The sequence below is a fragment of the Pholcus phalangioides genome, unplaced genomic scaffold, assembly GCF_987345545.1.
Source record: "Pholcus phalangioides strain wild (caught in Gottingen) unplaced genomic scaffold, Ppha-v1.0 ptg000008l_1, whole genome shotgun sequence".
In the NCBI taxonomy this organism is placed as follows: Eukaryota; Metazoa; Arthropoda; class Arachnida; order Araneae; family Pholcidae; genus Pholcus; species Pholcus phalangioides.
Window position 1 is genome coordinate 45,031,050 of NW_028301601.1, and position 26,937 is coordinate 45,057,986.

Genomic DNA, 26,937 nt, shown 5'->3' on the forward strand with positions numbered 1-26,937 from the left:
GACGGAGGGTGGGTCCGAGTTTTGCTGAGGGGCCATTCAAGTATTACGTCAGCAGATTTTTAGTCATTTTTGACCCCCCCCCCCCATTCCGTCAGCAGCTTAGAATATTTCATATCTTCACAAAAGGGTGGGTTAGCAACCTTTAACCCGCCCATCGTCATCAAAAGTCAGCAAATCCGAAACCCCCCCCCCCTCCATCCTCCATGGATGCTGACGTAATATTTTAATGACCCCCCTGACAGGGTGTCAAAAATGGCTAAAAATCCACTGACGTTATACTTGAACCACTGAGCTATAAAGCCGGGTTTTTCTAGGAATCGGTTTGTTGCGCAGCGTGAACCGAATTAGACTATTTCGCGCCGACAGAAACGTGTTACATAATCACGCTACGCGTTTGTGTTTTCTTAGCGAGGCGCATCAGATCAGAACGGCTATATAAAGTATATGGCTTTGGCATCAGCTACTCTGTCGTCTGCATGCTCCGGTTTGAAGGGAAGGAAAAGAAAACACACAAGAGTGAAGAGAATATCGGAAAAACCGCGGCGCGCGACGCATTTAACTCCTCCAGAAGCAGTCGGCCCAATCACGCCCGACGTGAAGCGCTGTCGTGAGGCGTATTGCTCTCTGTTGGAAAACAGTCATGCTGCTTTTCTTATTGGTGAGTGGACGGTGTGTCGCGCTGGGCGAATCATGTTGCGCGATTCACAGGAAACCTGCTCCTAGGAAAACCCGGCTTAAGGAAAATATTTACTTATAGCTATGACTTGAACGCCCCTCCTGAAATACTGTACACTGCTGCCATCTACAACAGCTTTGACCTGCAAACTTATAGTGTCATTGCTAAAGAATGTTAACCGTATCGGAACCGCGCACTATTTTCGTTCGCCGATCTGGCAACGAATTTCGTAATTTTTTTATATTATGTCTCGCTCAATGAGGTAACGTCGCGGCGATTTTAAAAACTTGTTAATAAAGAAATGATTTCGGCCTTGTGAAAAACATTTCCAGAGGTCTGCATTGAAATAACGTTGCTTTATTGCCGCGACATGTGTTTTGCGTAGTTGGCCATTAAGCTGTAGGTCGGTTACCGGGTACGTATTCCCACATTCAGTTTCAACGTATAATTACAAAATCGCTATTGAACTTTTTATATTTGAAATGAATGCGACGGAATTCGTTGTACAATTGCATATAATTTATCATTACGTTAGTATATTGTTAACTGTCATTTGGTTCATGCATTTATGTCAGTAATGAATGTTATGATTGTGTGCATGTTTAGCCTTACATTGCTTAATTGGACAATAAGAACCGAAAATTACATTTGAAAATGCTAAAAATCAAAACTTCATGTCCCTTTAATTATGTTTGCATTTTCTACAATATCTTTTGAGCACATCCAGAGATTAAGGAAAGCTAGGGGGGGGGGGGGGTCCTGTGTTTGTGGAAAATTTTTCTTAATTTTTGTGATTTTGTGAAAAGGATCATTAGTTTTGTGAAAAATAAGTTATTTTGCGGGAAATGAAATATAGTTAATCCATCTCAAAAGAAATGAATAGGGCAAATTCATGGTTTTCGTTAATTTTTATTTTGTGAGGGGTCCGTTTTTCAGGTCCAGAAGTTTGTTAGGAGGTCCATTTTCCGGACCATGATTTTGGCTGGACAGACCCCTGGTAAGCAATGTGTCTTATTTGTGCAACATGCAGTTGATTTACATCACTATGTGAAATTTTTATTGATGTTTTCTTTTCCTCTTTAGTGTTACTCGTTCACTTTGTCGAAAACATGGCGATGGCTTGTAATGGAAAAGAACTTACCTCGTCCGATGAGTACGGGGCTGGTATGTGGTTTATACTTTTCCTATCTTGTTCTTGTTTGCTCATCACGGTGAGCAACGATTTTCTTTTCATGATTTGTGAAATTATTTTTGCATGTTTAGAATATGTCGAGGGAATCACAGAATTCATAACAAAAACGGAAATAAATCTCTCAATAGAAGTATGTTCATGTCATGGTAGATGTATCATTTAGTAATTATGTTTCATGCTCTTTTTGTATCTGTTTGTACATCTATGTGATCTCTATTTTTAGAATTTCAAATTTGCCTTGTTGGAGAGGGTTTAAAGGAAAATGCAACTTTATTAAATGCCTTAGAGGTAAATTAATTTCACTATAGAACTACATGTAAAAAAACAATTTTCAACTTCTTGATTTTAGGCCAGGATTATACTATAAAAGTTTGATGAAGATTATTTTATAGAACTTGAAAAATGCAACCAATAAGTGCATCTATTACATTCGATCCAATGTAACCAATACTCTTATTTTTGAATTTTTCAAGTTTTACTAAAGAACTTTTTTAAAACTTTTGCAGGGTAATCCCGGCCTCGTATAGGCTATAGTAGAACCATATGTATCGGGGCTGGCAAATCTGTTGTCGGACATGGAAAAATTTTGACCAGACGTAAATTTTCAACTGATGGCCGGCACTAGCATATAAAATAGTGATTTTGGACATGTAAATTTGATTTCCCCAGCCCTGATATGTACAAAAAAAAAAAAGAAAAAAAAATCAAACTCAATGGCTGTAAATATTTACATAATCTTTTAGAGAAAATATGCTTTTATCAGTTTATTACCCTTTCATAGGTGCTAATGCTTCCGATCTACCCAGAAGCCTTCTGATCTTCAGCATTATTAAAATCTTCTGGTCGGAAATCTAATTCTTCAGGTTTTTCGTATCTTCATAGAAAAATCCCTAAAGTCCTCAAATTGAGCTTTGTTTGAATGGAACATCCCTAAAGAAAATACTCTTCCAATCCTTGCAATTTCAAACTGACCCCGTTTTCTCAGGAAAAATATAGGGAATCTGGATTTCAAGTAAGAAAAATCAGTAATTGTCTCTAAATATGATGGTTAAAGTAAGCAAAGTGGGTAATTATTGTTAAAGTCTGGACAGGGAAAAATGTGTCCCGGAAAAACAGGATTTTCATATGGTCACCCAATGTAATTTCAAAAAAATCCCTGGTTTTCCCTTTTATTTGTTTGACATGTTTTCTTTGATGTAGAATGTGTCATCACGGGATAAACTACAAATTTTTCTAGTCTGAATTGGCACCTATGCTGTTTGAAGTTTAGTTAAGTTTTTTAGGTGATATATTATTTAAATTATTTTATTTCTAATTTTTATTTTCTGTACAGTACTTCCGTCTGAAGGTTGTATGCAGTGAAACTGGCCAAGAGCATGTTAGTAACGGTGCTGAATTTACCACTATATTTGTGCTAGCTGAATTTGAAGGAGAAATATACTCACAGTTGCACAAGTCTGGACAAAGAATATTGGGCCCAACAGCGATTATTCAACTCGCAAAAAATCAGGAGGTATTTTTGTAGTGCCATTTATGAAATTAAAAATGTTATCCAGTTTTACTTTCAGAGTTCCTAAATATTTCTATGCATATTTTTTTGTCTGGAGTAATTGTTGACATTTTTTTATTTCAGCCTTTGCCCAGTAATGTTAGGCCATTATACAGTATAGCCATGCGAAATATTGTAACTTGTTTCACTGGTTTTCGTGTCAAGGAAGATATGGTATGTCTGAATTATAATTGTTTATATTCTGAGTCAATGCTGCAAACAAAATAAATAAATAATTAATAATAAATTAATTTAAAGTCATAAACATCTCGGGGGCAGTGATTCTCGAAGTATACATTGTGGCTCTTGAGGATAGCGCTGACATTTGTCACGGGAATCGCAGTGTAAAATAAAGTTTTTAGGTGTCACATTTTTTTCCCAGGAAAAACAGATCCAAAAGTAACTTTTCTTTCAACTTTTCTGGGACATAGCGCCCCCCCCCCCAACGTTGGTAAATATGCTATGAATTCCAAAAAAAAAAAAAAAATTATGCTGTCCTAAATCTAATTTAATAACCATAAGTAAGGGCTGGACAGATCCCAGGCACCAGGTCGCTGTGGCGACTAAAAAGTTGCGATTGGCACCTAAAATGGTTGTTAAATTAGGGTCGGGACTACACAAAATTTTGTGGATTCATGTCAGCTATCTATCAATATGGAAAGGGGTTGCTGTCCTGAAAAAGTTGAAATATTTACCTGTTTTTCTTTGAAGACAATGTTTGGCGCCTGAAAATTTATTATGGTGCCTGGATTTTTTGTTGCGATTTGTCAATTTGTTGTGCCATATGTATAGAATATTTTAGGCACCATTACCAATGTTATAGTGACCTGGCGCCTGGGATATGCCAAGCCCTAATGTTCAGTTGGCCACCACTTTGAAGTGACTTGTTTTTGAACTAGCCTGGGGAGATGTGGATTAACATTGCTATCATAAGGGAGCTGCAGGAACTGAAAGTTTTATAACATTAGGGTCCTTGCACACTCACAAAACCATCAAGCATGCACCAATTCATTAGAAATTCCCCTGAGAAATGTTTGCGAGTTGTATGTGGGTGCATGGTTCTCTGTTCCTTGGGTACCGCCAACAATTGTCTGGGATGCAGCTGTTAGATGTCCTTATTGCTATGTCCTGTGTGTCATGAAGCAGTTCTTTGTTGGTCCACTAGGGCAAGGGAGTCATGGTGACAAAAAATTGAGAACCACTGGTGTGTGGTGTAGTAGTGGTTATTACCTCAGACCAACTCGCATATAGGAAAAGGTTTTTATTCAACTTTCACTGTTTCAGAAACCTTGCTCATCCTATATGCCCAAGAGAAGGATTCATTGCTTTTGTTTAGTTCATGCTTAATGTGATGACATCAGGACTCAGGGTTCTGATAACAATAACCGATTGATTGCCAGTTGTGTGGAAGAGTACACCTCTATAGCTTATATCAGTCATTTAAGAAATGCTGCATTTCAAATGCACTGGATTAGAGATGTAAAATTCTCTAGAATAATCTTTTGGAGAATATTCTCATCAAGGAGAATATTCGAGAATATTCTCTAGTAGGACTACTATTATAAATAACTTGAGAATATTCTTATAAGTTCTCGATGAGAATATTCTGTTATTTATAATATAGTTACATATAATATCCTTGAGAATATTCTCTGGAAGGACTACTTTCATAAATTACTGGGGAATATTTTTTTAGAAAATAATAAGAATTATTCTGAAGTTATTAATAATAGTCCTTCCAGAGAATATTTTCAAATATTCTCCTCGATGAGAATCTTCAGTTACCAAAATCTTCCGAGAGTATTATCAAGAATATATGTAATATAGCATGTATTATAATAAATAATCTTAATAAATAACTTGAGAACAATTATTATTTTCAATAAGAATATTCTCTAGTAATAATTTATAATGGTAGTCCTTTGAGAGAATATTCTGTTTGTCTGTCTTCCCGTCAAGAAGATCACAATATTGAAGTTTGTAGATCACAATATTAAAGTTTGTAGATCACAATATTAAAGTTTGTAGATCACAATATTAAAGTTTGTAGATCACAATATTAAAGTTTGTAGATCACAATATTAAAGTTTGTAGATCACAATATTAAAGTTTGTAGATCACAATATTAAAGTTTGTAGATCACAATATTAAAGTTTTTTATTTAAATTTCTTTTTTCGCAAAGGTTCTTATTATTTGCTTGTGCGTAGGCAGCATGGCAAATATGTGAATGTAAAATTATTTCAATTTGTTTTACAGTCAAGAATGGCAACATTGATTCATCATATGGGTGGAAGCATTCGTAGAGATTTCATAGTATCGAAGATAACTCACCTTGTTGCATGTACAACTTCTGGAGAAAAATACAGAGTAATTTCAGAATATATGTATTTATGCATTTGTGCGTGTATCTTGTAAATAAAAAAAATATTGAGTTGCAAATGTGACTTTTTTTTTTCCCATTGCAGTATGCTGCTAGTTATGGTCTGCCTGTCATGAAAGAAGAGTGGATAAACCAGTTGTGGGAGAAAAGACACGATCCAGATTGTTTGGCCACTAATGAAAGCATGGTATGTGAGCTTCATTATTTCAGTTTCAACATTTTTCTTTTTTCATGAGCAATATTGTAATAAGGGAACTGACTATCTGATGACACTGAGGAAATGAAATTGATGGGAAACAAATTGCACAGCTTCTTATTCTCAATGTGGTGGTTTGTATCTGTGAACTAAAAAAATCTCTAGTTTTGTTCTCCATAGTGGGCAGCTATGAAATTAATGCTGCTTCTTATGGACATTATTATGCAATGCAACTTATGTTTCAGAGACAGTGAATAAAATGTACTTCGAATTGATTGATGGGAGGGGAGTGGAAAGAGACTGGTTATTGTATATACTCATTTGTATAAGCTGACCCCCCTACTTCAGGACTGTTAAAACCGTAATAAATCGAAAACCAATGTATAAGCCGATCCCCAAAAAATAAGCGTGTTTTAGAAAGGAAAAAAAATGTGTATTTCCATTCAAAATGAAAAATGATTCAAAAACAATCTATATAATCCATTTCTTTTAATTCTGTAAGCTCTACATCGAAAGCCAAGTCATATGGGTATGACATCTTTGTCTTCATCTTTAACTGTGCTGTCATCGCCAGTAACTTTCAAAGAGAATATTGTCTTCAGTTTAGTCCACGTTATTGATACACTTTTTAAAAGATTTGATGATTTCGGTGGAAACAGGATTCTACTTCTCGTGAACCAACTGACACACTGCTAATGCAGGGTTTATTTTAAAGCACTGTTTGTTTATCTTTGGAACATATCCATTCGGTTCATAAATTCTGTAAATAATCTTTGAAAGCTTGTTAATAGTCACATCTGAAGGCTATAAAATCAACAGTAGTTCACTGGGTATCAAAGCCAACGTTTTTGATTTTTTCTGCTTTGGCTTTAACTTCATCGGTTTTGTGGGGTTTGAACATGGCTGCAAAAATTGTTCTATTCATTAGTGATGCCATCTAAAGTAGTCCAATGACATAGCAGATTCTCAAGCTAGCAATGCAAAGGTCATGTAGCTATAACATTTGGTAAAGTGGGGGGAGGTTAATATGTACTCAAAAAATGACCTGTGTATAAGCCAACCCATCTCTAAATTAAGGAACAAATTTTTCAACAAAAAAAAAACAAAACCTTGACTTATACATGAGTATATACAGTACTCATAAATGCATTTTTAGACGTCTATGAAAGTGCATTTTTGTGACCTTTTTGACAAAAAGTTTGTTAGTACATTGAGCAATGAGAGTTTCTGCTGTACAGAAGCGGCTAAAACTTTTTTGAAAATAGCATGTAAATAAAAAAATATTTGCACGATAATGTAGAGATTCAGCTATTTGAATATGTTCAAAACTTGTGAAAGTTTTTTTTTCTCTTTGATAATTTAAATATTTCTGTGATGCCATTCAATCTTTCATAATTAACAGCATATAATTTTTTTTCAGATGGTTCACAAACTTCAGCCTTTTGTTGGTTGCAAAATGGCTTTTGTAGCATTTCAAGAGGAAGAAAGGAAGCATATGGAAGAGTTGGCTGTGCAGAATGGTAATTATTATATCATAGGGTCATTATTATGTACAGAATATCAAAATACAGTAGAATCCCATTTTAACAAATACTGTAATAGCAAAAATCTCATTTTAACGAACACTTTTCTAATCTCCCAAATAAGTTTACATAGGAACAATACTAGGTAACCTGCAATTCCTTTATAACGAAATTTCGTTTTAACGAAGTGATTTCTCCGGTCTCTTGGCATTCGTTATAACAGGATTCGACTGTATATGTTGATCATTTAAAATCCAACCACATGGTTCCTGGGCTAAATGTTGCCCTTGGAGTCATCTGATGTTGCCCACAACCTGGATTTTTTCAAAACTCAATTTTGTAAAAAAAACAACTAAGTGGTACATTTACAGATCACTTAAGTGGCCCACGCACATTTCCAGATCAGTCAAGCGGCCCATGACACTTCCACATGACTTAAGTGGCCCGTGACATGTTTTGAAACCAATGAAGTGGTCTCCCTCTCCTGAAGGTTGAGCACACCTGATTTAAATCAATTAGCTTTGCGTATTGAATTGGTTCTTTTGTCATATATATTTCCAAAGTTTCAAGATCTTTACCTTGCTAAAACAAGATAAATGATACAGGGGGAAAAAAAATCAAAACTTATATATATTTATAATTGAAGTTTATCAAAAGTTTATTTTTCACCAAGAAAATGTTTTGGATGTGTTTTTTTTGTAGGAAGATTTTTATGCGTGTCATTTTGAATTTTAGGGGGTCAAGTTGTGTTACCTGATGACAGCTCTTGTTCCCATCATGTTGTGGAAGATGGCGCCAAATCAGAAAGTATTTCACCTGAGGCGTATGGAAGGGTTTACGTTGTTAAAAGTGAGGTATGCCAATGTTTTCTTGTTTTTTAGTGGTTGCTTAAAAATTTTCTGCAGTGAATGGCATATAATCACATAATTTTTCTGCAAATGAATTTGTATATAATCACATAATTTTTCTGCGAATGAATTTGTATATAATCACATAATTTTTCTGCGAATGAATTTGTATATAATCACATAATTTTTCTGCAATGAATGACAATGTTTCTGTAATTTTTTCATTGAATTTCTTTAGTGGTTCTGGGCGAGTATCCAGATGGAAGCACGAGCTGAAGAAAATATTTATGTCTTTGAAATGGTAAGATTTTAATTTAGCTAGCTTGAAAATGCTTAGTAATAACCTTGTTAAAGTTTTCCACCCTATTTGTGGTCATCTGTGCCATTGATGGAATCTTGTCAGACATTAAGTACTTTGTAATAGAGCTCCTTTAAATATCAAGCTTAGACTTACCTGCTTTCCATCATTGAGCAAAAGTGACGTCAGTATTATTATAGTCAATTGCTGTTCCCTATCCTATTTTTGTTGCAATGGTTTCACTAACCTGGTAGCAACAGAACCTGTTCTTTTCTCAGAGATGAACGACAAGTTCGCTCTACTTTATAGGTGCCTTACTTTGTACCAATGCAATTGGGCATTAAGACTTTTTTTTTTCAAACCGAGCACAACTCAGGTCTATCGCCATAGGCAATTTACTACCTATAGTGAGTAGTGCCGGAAGTGTAAGTGTGGGTGTACCTAACAGTCTGAGTGGGTATCTAGTGTTGTGTATGATTTTTCAGTGCTGCCATCTATATCTCAGAAGTGAGTGTGTAGTGACTGAATATTTGTACTGTTTGTAGGACTGTTGCTCTCTGTGGCGAGACTTTTTAACGGGCAGATCGGCTCGCATTAGGCATTTAGACTACCATAACATATAAATACGGAATGCTTGAAACAGAGTAATCCAAACAAACAATATGTGTCACAAATCAGATATTTGAGCAATGGCTCCACTCAGGTGTACTTATTGTGATGGGAATAACTTGAAGAATTCCTCACTCCCCTTTCATATAATTAATTTGATTATTCATTTTATTCCTAAGATTATGCCAAAAGTCATGTTATGAACAGAAAAAACAATGTATTAGCAGTGTGGAAACAAATTCAGGGCTCCCACTTGTTCTACATTTTGGTAAAATGTCCTATTTTCCACCAAATCTTGTCAACAAAATTTGTGTAACTTTTTTTTAAATGAAAGGGAATCGCTGAAATATTGGCAAATAATACAAATGTATATGATTGCAATTATAATGATATTGCCAAAGCTGAAGTTCTATTGCTGGGGAGGAGGTGGGGGTGTATGTGGGCCATGTCGTTTATTAATTTTTTGTTTTAGTTTGAGGGTTCAAAAAGTCATTTTGTATCAATTTTTTGAGTAATTAAATGCTTCTATCTGAATAGAAAAAAAAAAATTGTATTCACTATTTCATGGTCTTTTGGACTATTCATTATTTAACTAACATTCATCATTCAAAATCATGGTGAACATTTTGTGTATAGGTGAAACATTACATATTAGTTTGCTTAACAAAGCAGTTGGATACATAGGTCTGTTTTCAATTTTGTGATTCAGATGCTACCCAATAGCATTCAGTTGTGTTTTTAGGACATGCAGTGGCATAAACAATGTGTACAAAGCTCTGCAAAGAGCTAGAAATGAAAGAGTTTCATTTTCAAAAACAGTCTTGCTGGCATTGTACAGTAAAATGTGAACAAATTTCTTTAAAAAAGATGGACATTACAATAAAACCCATCCGGTTCACCTTGTAATTTACACATTTTGCACTGTGCTTTTGAAACTTGTCTTGGAGTGTCATTTTTGAAAAATTTACGTCTTTATAATTTGCTATGCATCGAGAGAGTTGGCAGACTGAGCTTTGAAAGACTCCTGAAAAAAAGAATGTAATATATATTGAGGAGAGGCAGAAAAGAATTATCTGTGGTTACCAGTTCACTGTTTTGGACCAAAATTGCTTTTGTTACAGTCATTTCTGTCATTTGCTTTTCTCGACTCAATCTTATAGGACACTGAAGTAGTGCTATGGGGAAAAAAAATTTATTTTAAATTAAAAAAAAAATTAATTAATTTTTCATAAGGCTATGATTGTTGCCTTGGGGGGGGGGTGCTCCCCCTTGTCCTACCTTTTACTAATTTTTTAATTTTTTTAAGTGGGAGACCTGCAAATTTTTACATGAGATGAAAGTAATTGTGAATTATCAATAGCATGGCATTGACACAGATGGCAGCATTGGCAAGAACATGAAACAAGCACAGCTCTAACAAGTAACAACATAAATATGTTAGAGCAATGCATATACATAGACTCACACTTGTTTTGACACTTACAATTCGTTAAAAATTCCTCAGAGAAATATGCACGAGGTGCATGTTCTGGTAAGTTGTAGTGTTCGGCTAAAATTGACAATGGTCGATAGAGCCTGGGCGGTGCACGGAATGAAATGAAAAAATGGTAAGTTGTAGTAGAATTGTATTGAGCATGTTTACTTTGTGTTCAAAAGGGGTGAAAAGTAGAATATAACGCATGTATTTAGTTATGCTGATTTTTAATTTAAAAATACATCATAATAGCCAGTGGCTCCGAAATTTTCATCTCCGATCGTCATTCCTACCTCAGCCAAGAGCAGCAAAAGAAAACGCCTGGAAACTGTGGCTCACCATCTCGCTGTGGAAAACTTGCACGAAACAGATTTTCTTGCACCTCCAAATGAACTGAGAAAAAAAGCGGATGGAGCCAAATTATCTATTAGTAATTCCTTCTTAGATGCCACTCTTTCTCCAGAAAAATCATGCCTGGGTGAGTTATGAAATATTATTTTATATTGAACTTTCTTATTTTTTACAAATTTTACTCAGAGTAGAACATAGTCTCACAGTTACTGCCACTTTCCTATTGAAATGCAAGGTTTTTTTTAAGAAGTATCAGACCATAATTTTTGGTATGTGACCTAAAGCTGGGGAGACGTGGTTTGGTACACATGTAAGCAGTACTATTTCACATGGTTGTGAATTTTTACCTGCCAGTTGCTGGCAGACCACCAATGAATGAGGAAGTGCTGTCACATTTTTGTTTTATAACAAAATTTCAGGAAAAAACCTCAACACTACTGCATTAAATTTTGTGCGAAACTTGGTAGTTTGTTAGTGGAAGCAATCCGCAAGATTCAACAGACCTTTGGAAATGAAGAAATGGGCACCCAGTGGTGCGACTGCTTTAAAGATGGCCTCATATCAATGGAGAGTGAAACATTTCTGGTAGGCCCTCAACACATATAAGGTAATAGTTTGTTATTGACTAAATGGGGTGATGCAGGATCATCTGATCATGATCAGAAAACTTACAGACAAGTTTTAGCATTAGCATTGGATCCATTCATTCCATTTTGACTAATGATTTGTTCTACAGGAGATGCAATGGCAGCCATGCTGGCAGTCGTCTTTGACTCCTGTGCCATGGTTCATCGCAAGTATGCAGCGCACAATCTCATTAAGGAGTACTATCAAGAGGTTCTCTGTTGCAATTCACAGTTTCATCACAATGCAGTAGCATTTTTCAGGTTTTTCCCTGCCATTTTGTTAAACAAAAATGTGACTGCTTACTCGCACTATTTTACTCATTGGCAGTCTACCAACGAATGGCAGCTTCTGCATGCAGGAAAAGAATTGCCAAGTGCATGCACACTAGGATTGCCTACATACAGCCTCCCTAGCTTCATTGTTTCACACACAAAAAAATTATGGCCGTATGTTTTTTTGAGCGAACCTTGTCTTTTGCAACATTTTTGCTTATCTGTAGCCACATTGAAGACAGGTTCCAGCTTAATACAGGTTCCGTTAGAGACAGGTTTTATTGTATTTGATAAAAGTAGGGGGAAAATATTCAGTGAAGAGGAAAAACAAACTTGAAAAATGTTTGAAAGGTTGAGATTTTGAAATCTATTTCGTCTGGAGTTTCTGTCAGGGAAATGATCAAGCAGACAATTACTATGAAATTGTTATGAAAAATGTGAATTCTCTCATGGAATTACACATAGATGTTTCTTCTATCAAGCTAAGAAAACTATAATGAAACAACTTTAACTATGTTGACAGAAATTACAGTAGATTCTCTACAACCCCACAGTGTGATTGTCTTTCCCTTCCAGCACTTTTAGACGAGTTTTCTTTGAGCGTAGAAAAGGAAAACGTCATTGCATGTCTACGGGCATTACATTTAAATAGGCTTTTTCAACTAACTTCTGGTAATTTGGCACATCTTAGTCTGATAGGTGCTGAATTAGCGAGAATACTGTATATGAAAAATCAGATCATGAAAAAGAGACACTCGTGGTGTTTTTTTGGAAGGATCTTGATAGCTACGTAAATAATGCATTATTTTTTGTCTCCCAAAGAGAAATTAAAAAAAAAACATTTTCATGTCTATTTACAATTGGTTTCCCACAGTTGATGATGAATATGATGTGTTTTTCTCTCTCCTCCCCCCCTCCCCAGCTGATGTGCCCACTGAATCTACCCTGAACGAAACGACCCTGAAGAGCCCACTCGATTACCGTTCACTTACGCCAAGGCATCAAGTGTGTTTAGAGCTCTTCCAAACTGAAACAAATTATGTTGGAATTCTTGATACTATAATATCGGTAGGTATATTACTTTATTCATACTATAATATCAGTGTGTAATTGTGTGATTATCTGTACACACACATTAAAAAAAATAAAAATTTTCATTCAGGTCTTCAAAGTGCCACTGGAACAAGAGCAGGTTGGCGGGCCTCTTCTAGTACCCGCTGAAGTGAAACTGATTTTTGGAAACCTTCCGCCAATCTATGAAGTTCATCATAAGCTTCGAACCGAGCTTGCAGAAATTATCCATAACTGGAAGGAAAATTGTAGCATCGGAAATCTAATTTTGAAACACGTATGTTCTTTTATGCAAGCACGACGCTACTTTTAGTATTCTATAGCTATTATTCTCAAATTCCTCTATTCGCGAAAATTTTCATTCCCATTTATCAATTCCATTAGGACTGGTGCTTTGTAATTTTTACCATTTGTTGTTATTAACAAATAATTATTATTTGTAGGCCCATGAAATACTCAAAGCATATCCTCCATTCATCAATTTCTTTGAAAAGACAAAGCAGGTCTTAGCAAGCTGTGATGCTACTAAACCGAGATTTCACGCTTTTCTTAAGGTAACTTTTCTTAAGGTTTTCTTTTTCCCATGATTTTCCTTTTTTCCCATTTCTTTTGTCAAGAAAATTGTTTTAAACACTGGCTTTTGCGTTATGATTGTGTATAATTCAATCAGAAAGAAATTTTTTAGCTACGTTTTGTGCTTCCCAACTTTGAGGAATGTAAGCATTCTTTCATTCGTGCAAGTCTGTCCATAGAGAGTAAGCAGACTTTTAACATGATTCTTATATAACATGGAAATTGATGCATTCACTTCATAATATGGAAGGTAGATGGCAGCACTAGTATGACACGAAACAAACATAACTGGCAACTTGGGGCCATGCATATACTCAAACTACATATCCTGGCATGTACTAATCTATTAGAAGCCATCCAGAGTAATCTATAAGAGGTGCATGTATGGTTAAGTGGTAGTAATTTTTTGTGATGCAATGATTTAATAATGCTATTGCTACAACTAGGTTCTTATTTTTTAAAAACATGATTAGTTTTGAGTTTTATTTAAAAACTGTCTTTTTTTCATCTTTATGTTATTCATTGTTAGAGACCGGAAGTTCAGGCAAAATGACATAAATGCCTTTTTTGCGTATTTTCAAACTTTTTTTGTGAAAATGTCTTTTTGAATTTTTCTGGCTGTAAATGTATTTCGACATTTTTGTATGTTATTGGGCTTTAGAGGCCATATTCTGTAAAAATTTAGATGTTTTTAGCATTGAGAAAATCCTTTTAAAATCTTCAACCCTTAGTGCAGTATTAATTCTTAATACGGATAAATGCCTGAGCGATATGAAAATTCGTGTTACGCATAGATGTGACAGACTTTCTATCTTGCAAAACATAGCTACCAACATACCGTCGAATTTGCAATCAAGATTGTAAGAGCTCTAACTCGTGTATTGAAAAAAGCTGTGAATAAATTAGAAGTTTGTTTCTCCAGAGGCTTCACATAACATGTCTTGCTCGCACAGCATTGTAGATGAATAGCTTACCAATGCTTTCCCATCTATAATGCTGTGCCAATCTACTGCTGTCCCCATCAGTTGACGTCATGGCTCCAATAGAGCTATTTAGAGCTGACAAGGCTCAAGCCCTGGCACCCATACTGTTTTGATTTTTTTTACACCATAAATAAATGTTCTGCAAACAACCATGACAAGTTATTTTGGATATACAAAAATCATCTCCAGAATTTGAGAAAATTTTTTTTTTCAAATCGATGCAAACCAATCAAACACAAACTTGATACTTAAAAATTTTGGGAGAAATATGTCGTTAGTATGAATATATCTTTTTAATAATTCCATATGAAAATGTCACAGGTTTTATATATTTTTTTTAATTTAAACTTGCACTGTCTTCCCCCCCCCCCCCACATGTCAAAAAATTACATATTAAGTATTCGATTGAATTGAACACTGACCTAACTTTTAAGGACTACAAACACTTTTTCTTTGGCATAATAATATTTACTTAGCTAATAATGTAGTTATTACAAACAATTGACGAAACAGTGGATTCAGTGAGTGCAATCAGTTTCTTAGGTACTTTTCGGCAACTTAATATTGTACCTTTTAGTTAATATTGCTTTTTCCCATTGATTATAAATGCCTTTTTTTAGTGTATCTTAGGCATTGCAGTGCCTTTTTGTCTGCCTATTTTGACAATTTTTAGTGCCTGAGCTTCCGGGCTCTATTCATTTCACTAACTACTAATAATTTTTTTTAATCATGCTGCTTCCATTATTTTTCACTAAATCAATTCTAAGCTTTTCCTAATTGCCAATTAACTTTTCATTGTCTTGTATATGCTCAGTCTCTAGATTTAAAGTACTTCATACATTTTCGCATGACGTTAATTTTTAACTATAGAATGTTCTAATTTTGCAGCGTTGCCAAGGTCGTCCAGAATGTGGCAGACAGAGCCTGCAAGAGTTGCTGATACGACCAGTGCAAAGGCTACCTAGTGTGATTCTATTGTTGAATGGTAATTTTGATGCATATCAATAATTTTTGAAATAGTGTGATTACAGACGAACACATTAATTTTGTGTATTGGGATGATTTGCATAAATGTTGATGCATCGAAAACTCTCAGGCTTTTTAATATTGATGCTATTCATTGTATTAACTGCTATTATGGTCATTTGGTCAATTTATTGATGCTGAATAATTATTTTTTCATGCTGCATTATTTTTCATTAAATCAATTCTAAGGTTTTTCCAATTCCTGATAACTTAATTGTTTTGGAATTTCAAACAGATATTCTGAAGCATACAAATAAAAATGACCCAGATTATGAAGCCTTAGAAAAAGGTATCAAAGCAATCAAAGAAGTTCTCACGTAAGTTCCTTTATTGAATTGAAATTGCAATAAAAACTTCAGTATAGCTTTCGGTATCCTAACGAAATTGACATTGCCAAGTTCCTAAAAACTAACAAAATTTTAGAAACTAAATTGTATGCAAGAACTCCCATCAAGGTTATGGCATGTAAACTTCTTGTGCGTGTCGTGAAATCATAATCTAAATTTTTTTTAATCTATAATTTTATTTTACAGCCACATTAATGAAGACAAACGTAAAACTGAGGGTCAGATGGCAATGTTTGACATAGTCAATGACATAGAAAATTGTCCAGTGAGTGGTTTTTTAACTTCCTTTTATTTGAATATTACAATTACTTCAAAGAATTTTCAAAAAATGGGAAGTTTATTTTCAATTATGAAATTTATTAGTTAAACAGAAGTTTATTGTGTACTTGGGAAAATAGTACTTTGTTCAAAACTTGTACTTAAAAAGGCACACTTCTATTCGTGCTCTTCACTAAAATTTAAGAAATAAATTGTCAAAACTATTGCAGTATTTGGTTTTCATGTTGCCCATGCTTGATTCGAGAGTTAAGTCTCAATCTACAAATCTTGATTCATAATTTTTTTCCCTCAGCCGAATCTGTTGTCATCACATAGGACCTTCATAACAAAGGTTGACATGCAAGAAATTGGTGACATGCTGAGCAGAAGAAATGACACAATTACAATGTTTTTATTTTCCGATGTTTTGGAGGTCAGTCACTTTTTAGTTATTCATTTTTAGTGTTTTTTAACTCGTACAATCCCCATATTTCTATTCTTTTAATGCCATAGTACATTAAGAGTTTGACTTGCCGGAAATATTTCAAGTCTGAATTTCAAATTTAGTAATTGGAAGTATTTACTTGATGTATGGAAAGCAAATAACTTCTTAAAAATACTATCGCATAACCCATAAAATATTCTAACAAAATTACTTTTCCTTATTAATTGGGCTTTCTAACAGGGGTATTTCATGAATCACCTGTAATCTCTTGAAATATTTTTTTAAACAAATGCTCACAATAAAATCCCTCAGATGTGGCCACCTTTTTTTTTATGGCCAAATAATTTCTGTGTAATAAAAGTATGCATTCCAAACCCTTGATTAACGTTCACCTCTCTTATACAATTTTTTTTTGTCCCGACAATGTCTGCAAAAGAGAGGTTTTACTGTATTAACAAATAAAACTCGTAATGCTAAGCAGTTGCTTCATTTAGGGAGAATAAAAATTTTCTGAACTTATTATATATATGGAATGAAGCTTGCTTTTTGATGGTTTGTTTTTGGAAGATTGGTGTCTGCCTATGAAGACAATACATAAAGATTTAACCATGTACATTTGAAGTATTTTCTAGAAAATAATATAAAATTAATATGGGGATCGTTTTCAGATCTGTAAGAAACGACGACGAGCTGACACATTGATGCGTAGTCCAGGTGTAGCAAGCCTGACTTCGGGTACCCTCAGGCCCCTATCCAAGTGTTTCAAGCACCTGGAACTAATGCCTTTGACACATATTAAAAGAGTTGTTGATGTTTTTGAAACTGAAGGTATATATTTTTTAAGAATTTGTTTCAAATTTTTGAGAGCATTCTGATGAATTAAAGGAATGCATGTAATATTTGTACAATTAATAACTAAACACAATTAAGCTTATGTGCAATTAGTTTTGCATATTTTTTTTAAATAAAAAAAATGAATGCAATGCATGTACAGAGTGTACACAATTAAAGGTCACCTATTCACAGCTGTCAACATCCACAACTATTCATGAGAAAGTTATTGAACTTTGGAAACACCTTAATGAAGGGATGAGAGAAAATTTTGAAAAATATCAATTCTGATACTCATCACATGTTTCCCTCATACTCATCCATGTGTTTTCTACACAAAAACAATAAAGACACTGATTCCATACCAAAGGCATGAATTTTGCCTTTAAAATGGCTGCCTAAATTCTCCCATCCATTTATTTAGATATTCCTAAAGTTTCATAATTTCCTGTTAGCTATTTAAGGCTAAATTTTTGGCTTGCTAGACACAATAATTCCTTCAAATATATTCGTGTGATGCATTGTACAAATGGTTTTTTTTTTTGTTTTTGCTAGAATGCAAGAATTTTTTTGCCATTGTTGCGAGGTCAAATCAAGAATTGAAAGAAAGGCTTCTCACATTTGTCATCATTGGGGATGACACATGCAAAGCAACATTTCTGCGCACTCTTTGTAGACATGTCGCCAATAGTGTTTGCAGAGCTGATTCGGTAAGATTTGTAGGCAATTTTTTTGTGTTTTCAAATATATTCAATTAACAGTTTTCCCTCCTCAGAAACTATGACATTATTTTAACAACTACAGACTTCAATGGTAGAATGAAGTCTTTCATGGCCGGTGCCATGAAGAAAAGAGTTCTGTGCCGAGGAACTGTGGTCCAATGGAATTCCAAGTCTCCTATGAATACCAGCTCAATTCCATCACTTTCACCTCTAGATAGCTAAAGAGATCGAAATGACTTTTGTGCCCATTGCCACTGAAGATGTATGTGTCTCTTGCAGAAAAGTATAAACATCCCTAATTATTTTAACAAGATAAGTCTCAGACTGAACAGTGCAATGGCATCGCACATGGTGTAGTGTCTAAGAAAGACAATTGAGACATTCCAATTAAAGATGTTTATCCAGGGCTCGGCACGGGTCACTTTTTTCCCTAAAAGTCACTTTTTTAGAAGTTGGTCACTTTTATTACCTATTTTCGGGCCCAGGTCACTTTTTCCACTTTTTTTAGCAAAAAAACCTCGGTCTCGCGCGCTTTTCGGCTGTCAGTGTTTTTCTTTTCTTCAAGGAGGAACTTTACCGGTTCAAGGTCGCTAATTTTCTCCCTCCCTTCATTGAACTACGATCGTACAAGGAACCCCTATATATATATGAAGGCGTCTTTATCTTCCCGGGAGCATACCGTGTGACGTCAGCATAACTTGATTTCAAGGCGCTTGGAAAGAAAGCTCCTTATAGTTAAGAGTCGTCATTTTATGGAAAAGCCGGTCGGAAAAAAATAGCGTAAAAGGCGTATTTACAACAAAGAATTTTTTCCCCTCCTCTACTACCATTCTTTCTTATTTCCCCACTCGTTCTTTCATTTTCATCTTATTTTAAAATTGATCCTTTATTTTATTTGTTTTAAAAAGTTTTAGTCCTAAGGGCCGAATTCCTTTCTTGGAGCATCGAGCAAGTTACATTTGTTGTTTGTTCTATCGTTACTTTCATTAATTTTTTTAAATATTTGAAATGACGATTTAAAGGCTCATTTACATTGAGCGAGTTTATAAAGAGAGCCCGTGCAGAAACTAACTTACGCGCAGCGGGAGAATACCAAAGCGCGCATATTAAAGATGCGTACTATTAATACGTATTAAGCGTATTATTAGTACGCTTTGGAGAATACTCTTGTAGCTGGCCAACGTTAAAGCAGCTCGCAAGTATTTTGAATTTACTTACAATAAAATAAAATATCATCCGACTGAAAATCGCGATCTATCTAGAAATAAAATTCGTACTATTTTTCTAACTGGATTTAAATCTCAGCAAGAAACCGTAGCCCCAGATATGATCGAAAGGAGAACTATTTATGATAAGATCACAGAATCCTGCAATTCAACGTTTATGGAAGGAGGACGTCACTCTCTGCTACCATACGAAGGTTTTTAACAACTGGCTGTTGCGAAGATATATTTTGGAAAGAGAGAAAATTTCAGCTGCCCCTGCTGGGAATCGAACCCACGTCCTTTCACTTTCCGGTTGAATTTTCTCTTTCCAAAATATATCTTCGCAACAGCCAGTTGTTAAAAACCTTCGGATTCAACGTTCAGTTTAACCAAATCAGATGAAAATTGGTCATCAGGCTGATGAAAACTCAGTTAACGTGCATGCGAGCCGTACATAGAGGCGGATTTAACGGTGGGCACACCGACCGCGCCTTTGGCCCCTACTTTATACTTTTTTCCTAATTTAAGGGGCGTAATATTAATTTTTTTTTAAGCCCGGGCCGTCATCAACTGACCTTTATCCGCTTCTGGTCGTAACTTAATTTAGAGCATCTTCACGATGCTGATTGTTGACTTAATATCGACATATTGCGCTCCATTCTCGGTGTTGTGTAAAAAAATCCCCTTTTCAGACCTCGGAAGTTATTACAACGTTTTTGTGTCGAGTCGCTGTTACGACCGCAATAGGAGAGGGCGGGGTCTGGTTCCACGGGTGTTGAACGAGGAAGGGTGCCGAGTTTACTCTTTTTTCCGTTATTAAAAATGGATACCGGCCCCGGGCGATAGTAAATTTTCGTACGTACTTGTGGCCCGGGTTGCTACATACCGTGATCAAATCCAAAACTGGGGGGGGGGGCAATGCCTCGAATGGAATTTTTGATAGAATGGTATATTTAAGAAAAGGAAATAAATTCCTTTGCAAAATTATCGAATTTCACAGTCAAGGGGCAGTAAAATTACATTTCCCCTCCAGAAAAAATATCGTATTACGGCCATGGTAAATCGAGTGCCCCGGGTGGGGGCGAATTCACTGTTTTTGTTCTTTGAAAATTACGGGAGGAGTCCGAGCTAACGTGGCGACTATATTCGCGCTAAAATAGAGTTTATGGATGCTGCTGTCAGGGCTACCTATCAACCGCATTTATAAACCTCGTATGTCGTTGATTCGATTTTTGTGTTAATTTTATCCTAATTTTCCGTATTTCCCGATATATTTCTATCGATTTTCGCATATTGCCGCATATTTGGTTGATTCATGTTATAAATTATATATTTTTTTGTAATTTTATGTTCCCTTTGTCAGCCATCTTGAATTGACCGCCGCAAAAACGGCGATTGGTTGGCGCGGAAAAAAGTCGCCACGTTGGTGCTTACAAGGTTCATGGGAAATTTACCGGGGAAGACCGCAGAGTCTTTTTCTGTTAAAAATTACGGGGGGGGGGGGGCAAAATTATATTGTTTCTGGGTAAAGTAGTAAATGTTGTTTTTGCAGGGGTGTATGTTGTGTGTAAAAAAAAAGGAAAATATATATTTACAAATTTTTCTCTCAAAAACCAAACAATTTCAAAACTGATTTTTCTCCCTCACCCAAGGGCAGTATTATTTTGGTACCTCCTCCGCCTGTAAAAGAGTAGACCCACGCAACCCTTCCCAGTCCAGCCATAGGTGCAGATAGACTTGAAGGTCTTAGAGGTGCGGCAGATGACAATTGATATACATCATGTATACATCAGTAGGCTCTGCCATTGACGTTGGGGGGGGGGGAAGGATGGATTGCCCTCCCTCAACGTATAAGGGGCCGTTCAAGTATTACGTAAGCAAATTTTTAGCCATTTTTGACCCCCTCCCTTTCCCCCTTGTCAGCAAAATTTCGTCATCAGCTCTGCCCCTCTGAATCCTAACTCATATTTTCATAAAGGGTAGTTGATGACGTAAGCATTATCGAAACCCCCCCCCTCCCCCCTTGTCATCAAAAGTCAGCAAGTCATAAACCCCCCCCCTCCATCGATGATGACGTAATACTTGAACGGCCCCTAACAATTAAAATAATTTAGTTAATTTAATAATTTAAATAATTTATTTAATTCAGTAGTTTAAGTAATATTTTAATTTAATAATTTAAAATAATATTGTTAAAAATGTAATTTTAGTTTTTTTTTAAATCAATCATTATAGTAAATTTCTTAATTTGTTGGAAGATATTATACAAACCTAATTATGTAAATCAATTTATACTAGTTAAAAAAAGTTTGAGTACATTTTGTATACTGTCATTCATAGCATAACATAATGAAAAATCCACTAGAATGTAGATGGGACAAATTCTCTCATCAAATTTTGTGTTATTTCATTTTTTTTTTCCTTCTTTAAATGTGAAAATTTTTTCCCGTTTTGAAGTTTTTCCTGCTTAAATTGATTTTAAGATGGGTTGTGGATAGCAATATGGGCCATTCAAGTATTATATAAGCAAATTTTTAGCCATTTTTGACCACCCCCCCCCCCTTGTCAGCAAAATTTCGTCATCAGCTCTGCCCCCCCCCCCCGAATCCTAACTCATATTTTCATAAAGGGTGGTTGATGACGTAAGCGTTATTCAGCCTCCCCCCTTGTCATCAAAAGTCAGCAAATCGGAAACCCCCCTCCCCCCCATCTATGATGACGTAATACTTGAACGGCCCCTATGGGGGGGGGGGGAAAGGCATTACTACTGTTACTTAGAAAGGATGTAATGTTACTCTCTCACACATAGTTGTTGATAAATTTGATAAGTTATTCAAAACTTTTCTGGTTAGCAGAATGCATTCGAGTTTGATTTATTTCACACTACTATACGTAAAAAAAGCAATTTCGATGAGCTCCATTGAAATACAAAGTTTAGTGAAAACTAAATTCAATTTCAATTCATTCAATTTGGTAATAATCAAAATTCATTGTCCATTTGGTCTCTTTCTAAAATTATTTTGGTCACTATTGGGTCACTTTTTAAACATTTTGGTCACTATTTGGTCACTTTTTTAAATATTTTGGTCACTATTTTCACTAGTTTTGAGGCCATGATCCGTGCTGAGCCCTGTTTATCTGTATTTGATGTATAACTATTTTTTTTTATTTGATGTGTGATCACTGCTACATCTAAAAAAAATACCATTAGACTTCAGCTCAATTTTTTGTCTACCATCAACATATTGCTATGAATATCACTCATTTTACTCAAACAAGTATTTAAATTTCTGCTTTTTTTATAGGAAAATTTGCTTATTTGCTTAGAACCCCAACAGCTAGCTTTGCAGACTGGTGATGGTTCGAATGCCTTAACGAAAGCCCTAAAGTAAGAAGTTGGGATATTTATTTTTGAAACACAAAAGTGGGAAATCAGTGTTATTAGAGAAATAATTACTATAATGTTGTTAATTTTGAATACTGATGTTTTATGCTGTTTTTTTTTCCGAGTAATTAAATGACATGTTTGACAATTGAATGCTTACTTTTGCTCTTTTAGTTGATAGCTTTGCTATTATTCATTTATTTCATAGCTGCCAAGTCTCTCAGATTTTTACAGTATCTTCTGTACTCCTGAAAAATTCATATTTCCAGGATTGCGATCTTGTTTGCAAAAAAGCATGCTTTTAAGGGGGGGGGGGATTATTCTTAAAGAATTCTCTTGGAAAAAAGATTGTTCTCCCCATCAAACAATCACAAGCTTAATCTAAATTGTTACCATTGTGTCAAATCGTGAAAAGTTTTATTTTTGTGGGAAAGACAATTTGCCAAACAGTCTGCACCAGTTCGGTCTCTTGGTATGAAATTGGTGAGATAACTTTTATCTGCTATATGATCATATACTGTAAGTCCGTATGTCTCATTTTTGGGTACAATGGAGAATTTTCTGTTATATTCTTTTTTCATTTGGCTGTGATTGGCAACTTTGTTCTAATTGGTGATGGCTAGCTATATGTTTCGTTTTTATAAAGGATGTAAAATCCCTAAGATTTAATTTTCATATGTGATAACTCTTTGCTTTGTTTTTTGGAAATCCCTTTTTTGTATGGAATTTGGATGTGTACTCCCTAATTCTCGTTCTCCAAAGTTAGCAACTGTGATATTTTAACTTATAAGAGTATATAATGTGCATTTGACAATTTTTTTAGATGATAGAAACACATTTCAATCATTTGCCTTCAATAATGTTCAAATTCATATGTGGATGCATTTTTATGTGACCTAACAATTTCCCGTGGCTTTCAAAATTTCAGAATAGCAACCAAAACAAAGGATAAACTAGGAAGAGCTCTGTCAATGCGAAGGACACCTACGAAACGTGAACTCAGCCGTGCTGTTTCAACCTTTATCAGTCCTCTAAGAAATCTAGGGTCACCTTCCAATTCATTAAAAACACTGAGACTGGCCTCAGTTACTAATTTAGCAGTAAGTATTGCTTTGAATAATGTTTAAGAGTGATATTTGTTGAATGATATTTACAGTTTTAATATTTCCTTGAGTATTAGAGCAAATATGGTGTAAATCAATGGTTCTCAACCTAGGGGACCAATAAGTACCCCTTGCAGTCCTGGAATGTTTTGAGAGGCCCACAGGTGGAAAAAAAAATGAAAGTAAGTGAAATACTGTGGGAAAAGAACGACTACCTTCAGAATCCAGTACAATCATAGAACCAAGTACATCTTAACATGTGCGCTGATCCAAGCATCATAAACTGGGGGGGGGGGGTGCATGACGAGATCTATCTATATCATTTTTAAGTTTAACATGTAGGCTCCAGCTAAGTGCAAGGTCCCAGAACATCATTTGGCTTGGGGGTCCTCCCATGATACCTTGAAACAACCCTGCACGGAATCCCCACGAGAAGGAAGCTTACTGAACGCTTGATTCATTGATCTGGAGACCAACCTCATTTATGAATTTTTTTTCACTACAAATTAACTTAAATAATCGATAAGTAGTCTTGCTCCCAGATGGGGGAGGGGTGAATAGGAATTTCCATCAGTAGAAAATGTGGTTCAAAATGGTGCCATGGGCAAAAAAAGTTACTCATGTGAACTATATTAAAGGGCATGGCAACTATAAGAATTTATCGGCATCAGTGTGTAAAGCCTAAATTTTTCTGTGCGTGAGCATTGCATAAGAGTTTGAGAGAAACACAAATTGTGTGTGAATTATGTCTACTTAGTCTCACTTTCCCATGTTGCCATATATGTCCTGGCAAAAACGATTTTTTGGGCCACATGTGGTACTGTGTTTATGATGATTCTCATCTTTGTACATCAGTGGATGTATCAGTCCGGAATGCCTCTTTTATCATTCCTTGATATCTGATGTCTTTGCAATGCTCAAATCTGAGTGCTTGCCTCCGACCCCACTGAAGACAGATTTTTTTATGTTAAGGTGGTAGAAACAACGATACAATACATGGAACAGCAACAAAAACTTGAAAACATCAAAAAGAGTTAATCAGGGGTTTGTCCAGCTGGAATTTGAGTGTTTTCTTGGGCCCTACACAAAATTTTCAGATTTGAAAAACACAAATACAAAATATGAAGCCATAAATTTGGCATTTCATTTGTTATGTATATTATATATTTGTATTTTTTATTTATTATATTTTTTATGTCATTTTTTGTGATAAATGGACACACAATTTTGCTTACCATGAAGTTAATGGCCATATTCAAAAAACAGGACTTTACAAAAAAGAAATCTAGACAGAACCCCCCCCCCCCCCCAGATACATTAATATCAACTTAAAATGAAAGAAAGAAAGAGCAGTGAGCCAGATAAAAGTGGTCCCTCTGTATCCACTTTGATTGTTGGAAGAAAATGTTAAAAAAAGTTCTGCATCAAAGTTTTCTGGATGGGAAATTGTCTTTTGTATTGAATGCTGAAAATTAATTGCATGATAATTTCATTTTCAGGAAATCGATAGAAAATCAACAGAATCTCTAATGTCAACTCCTGTCGGAGGGAAAAAGATAAAAGCTAGCTCTTTAGGAATTTCTGCATCAAAATATTTATAAGAATCGTTACATATTCTCCTGCATTAAATAGATCATTTACATTGCTTCGAGATATGTATTAGAGATGTTCCTTGTTTGCCTTATATTTTTGTGTTTGCTATTTTAAAGTTATCAAACATATTCTTGCTTTTGCACTTCCGAGTAATATTTACCCGATGACTGTGAAGAGTTTGAAAGGTTGTAAAAAGTTTCTGTACATGTATCATCACATTGTGATACTGTCTTTGTGAACTGTTATGTAAATATTGGAAAGTGAACATGAGGGAAAAAAAACAGCACACAATCATCTTCACTACTCATGGTGATTAAATGAAAAAATTCTTTTTTATCTTGTGTTTTGGTTAGTTCATGGGATTTTAAATGATAAGTTTTGATAAAATTTTTAATTGGAATTTTAAGGAGTTTTCTTTTTCTAGATGTGTTGATGAATAAGGAACTCTTAATTTAAAATAAAAGTTCCATAATTATTTTTGCTTTAGCTAAAAACTACCACGAAAAATGAGTTTGTATTGATTGCACTTGAAAAGGATGCAAAACATGGAGCTTTCAGCTTTGTGAATATAAGCTATTTATATTGGGAATTTGTAATTAAATACTGATGTTTTTCTTCCTTTGGCCGAATAAGAGAAGCGACATGATCTGATATCATTGCAATTGCCAACAATAAATGTTATGAAGCAATATGCTTGTATATTTTTGTCATTGTTTTAGGCTTGTAATTTGTATATTTAAATGAATTACATATATGTAGATGTATTTTACATAGGGGGGGGGAGTATTCAAATACTAAATAACGGGTGGAATATAAAATATGGAAACACGTGGAAGTTTTAAATAAAATATTTGCAGCACCACAAACATTTGTATTTGGGAAAATACTGTGCATAAATATTTCTTGCATGTTTTACCAATATCGAGGGTTTTCTATTTTATGTCAATTTGGTAATATTGTATTAGAAGAAAAAAAAGTATATTTTAAAACATCAAAAGCAATATCAAATTAAAATGATGATCAAAAGTATTTTTATTTTGAAAGTTACAAGTTCTCTAAAATATTTTTGATAAAGACTGAAGCTATATATAACGGCTCAGAATTTCAATATACGTACCCTTTATGTATATACAAAAACACTTGTACACACTCATACCATTTTATATTGTACTGAGTGCAGCTATCCTTCATGTTTTAGAGCTGTAGAGTATATATGTATGCATGTCAAACATGCAATTTATGGTGCTTATGATCGTTGAACATTTCTGAACAAATGCGGTCATGATTTTACATATTTCCCTTTTTTGTAGCGTTATGTTATATACATTATTTTTTAGAAAAATTTCTTGTATATTATATGTAATATATAATCATAAATAAAATAGCTCCCAGTTATCAG

General features: G+C 34.8%; 1 protein-coding gene across 1 annotated transcript; it reads left to right on the forward strand.

Annotated features, from left to right (window-relative positions):
• The first annotated feature begins 840 nt into the window (after window positions 1-840).
• On the forward strand, window positions 841-26,937 carry pbl (epithelial cell transforming 2 pebble). Its single transcript, XM_089234763.1, has 23 exons — window positions 841-1,091; window positions 1,760-1,840; window positions 2,092-2,156; window positions 3,202-3,381; window positions 3,502-3,591; window positions 5,675-5,785; window positions 5,884-5,985; window positions 7,415-7,514; window positions 8,253-8,371; window positions 8,604-8,666; window positions 10,999-11,224; window positions 12,919-13,064; window positions 13,159-13,344; window positions 13,511-13,621; window positions 15,512-15,608; window positions 15,885-15,966; window positions 16,183-16,261; window positions 16,568-16,687; window positions 17,368-17,527; window positions 18,086-18,240; window positions 22,763-22,845; window positions 23,771-23,942; window positions 25,445-26,937. Exons 2-23 carry the CDS (start codon window positions 1,786-1,788, stop codon window positions 25,544-25,546), a joined length of 2,604 nt encoding a protein of 867 aa, XP_089090889.1. The 5' UTR covers window positions 841-1,091; window positions 1,760-1,785; the 3' UTR covers window positions 25,547-26,937.

Excerpts from the sequence above, each read along its gene's own strand:
- pbl (XM_089234763.1), top strand. The coding sequence starts at position 1,786 with ATGGCGATGGCTTGTAATGGAAAAGAACTTACCTCGTCCGATGAGTAC. Across the intron at positions 1,841-2,091 it reads GTCCGATGAGTACGGGGCTG|AATTTCAAATTTGCCTTGTT; the intron begins GTATGTGGTTTA and ends CTCTATTTTTAG. Across the intron at positions 3,592-5,674 it reads TTCGTGTCAAGGAAGATATG|TCAAGAATGGCAACATTGAT; the intron begins GTATGTCTGAAT and ends TTTGTTTTACAG.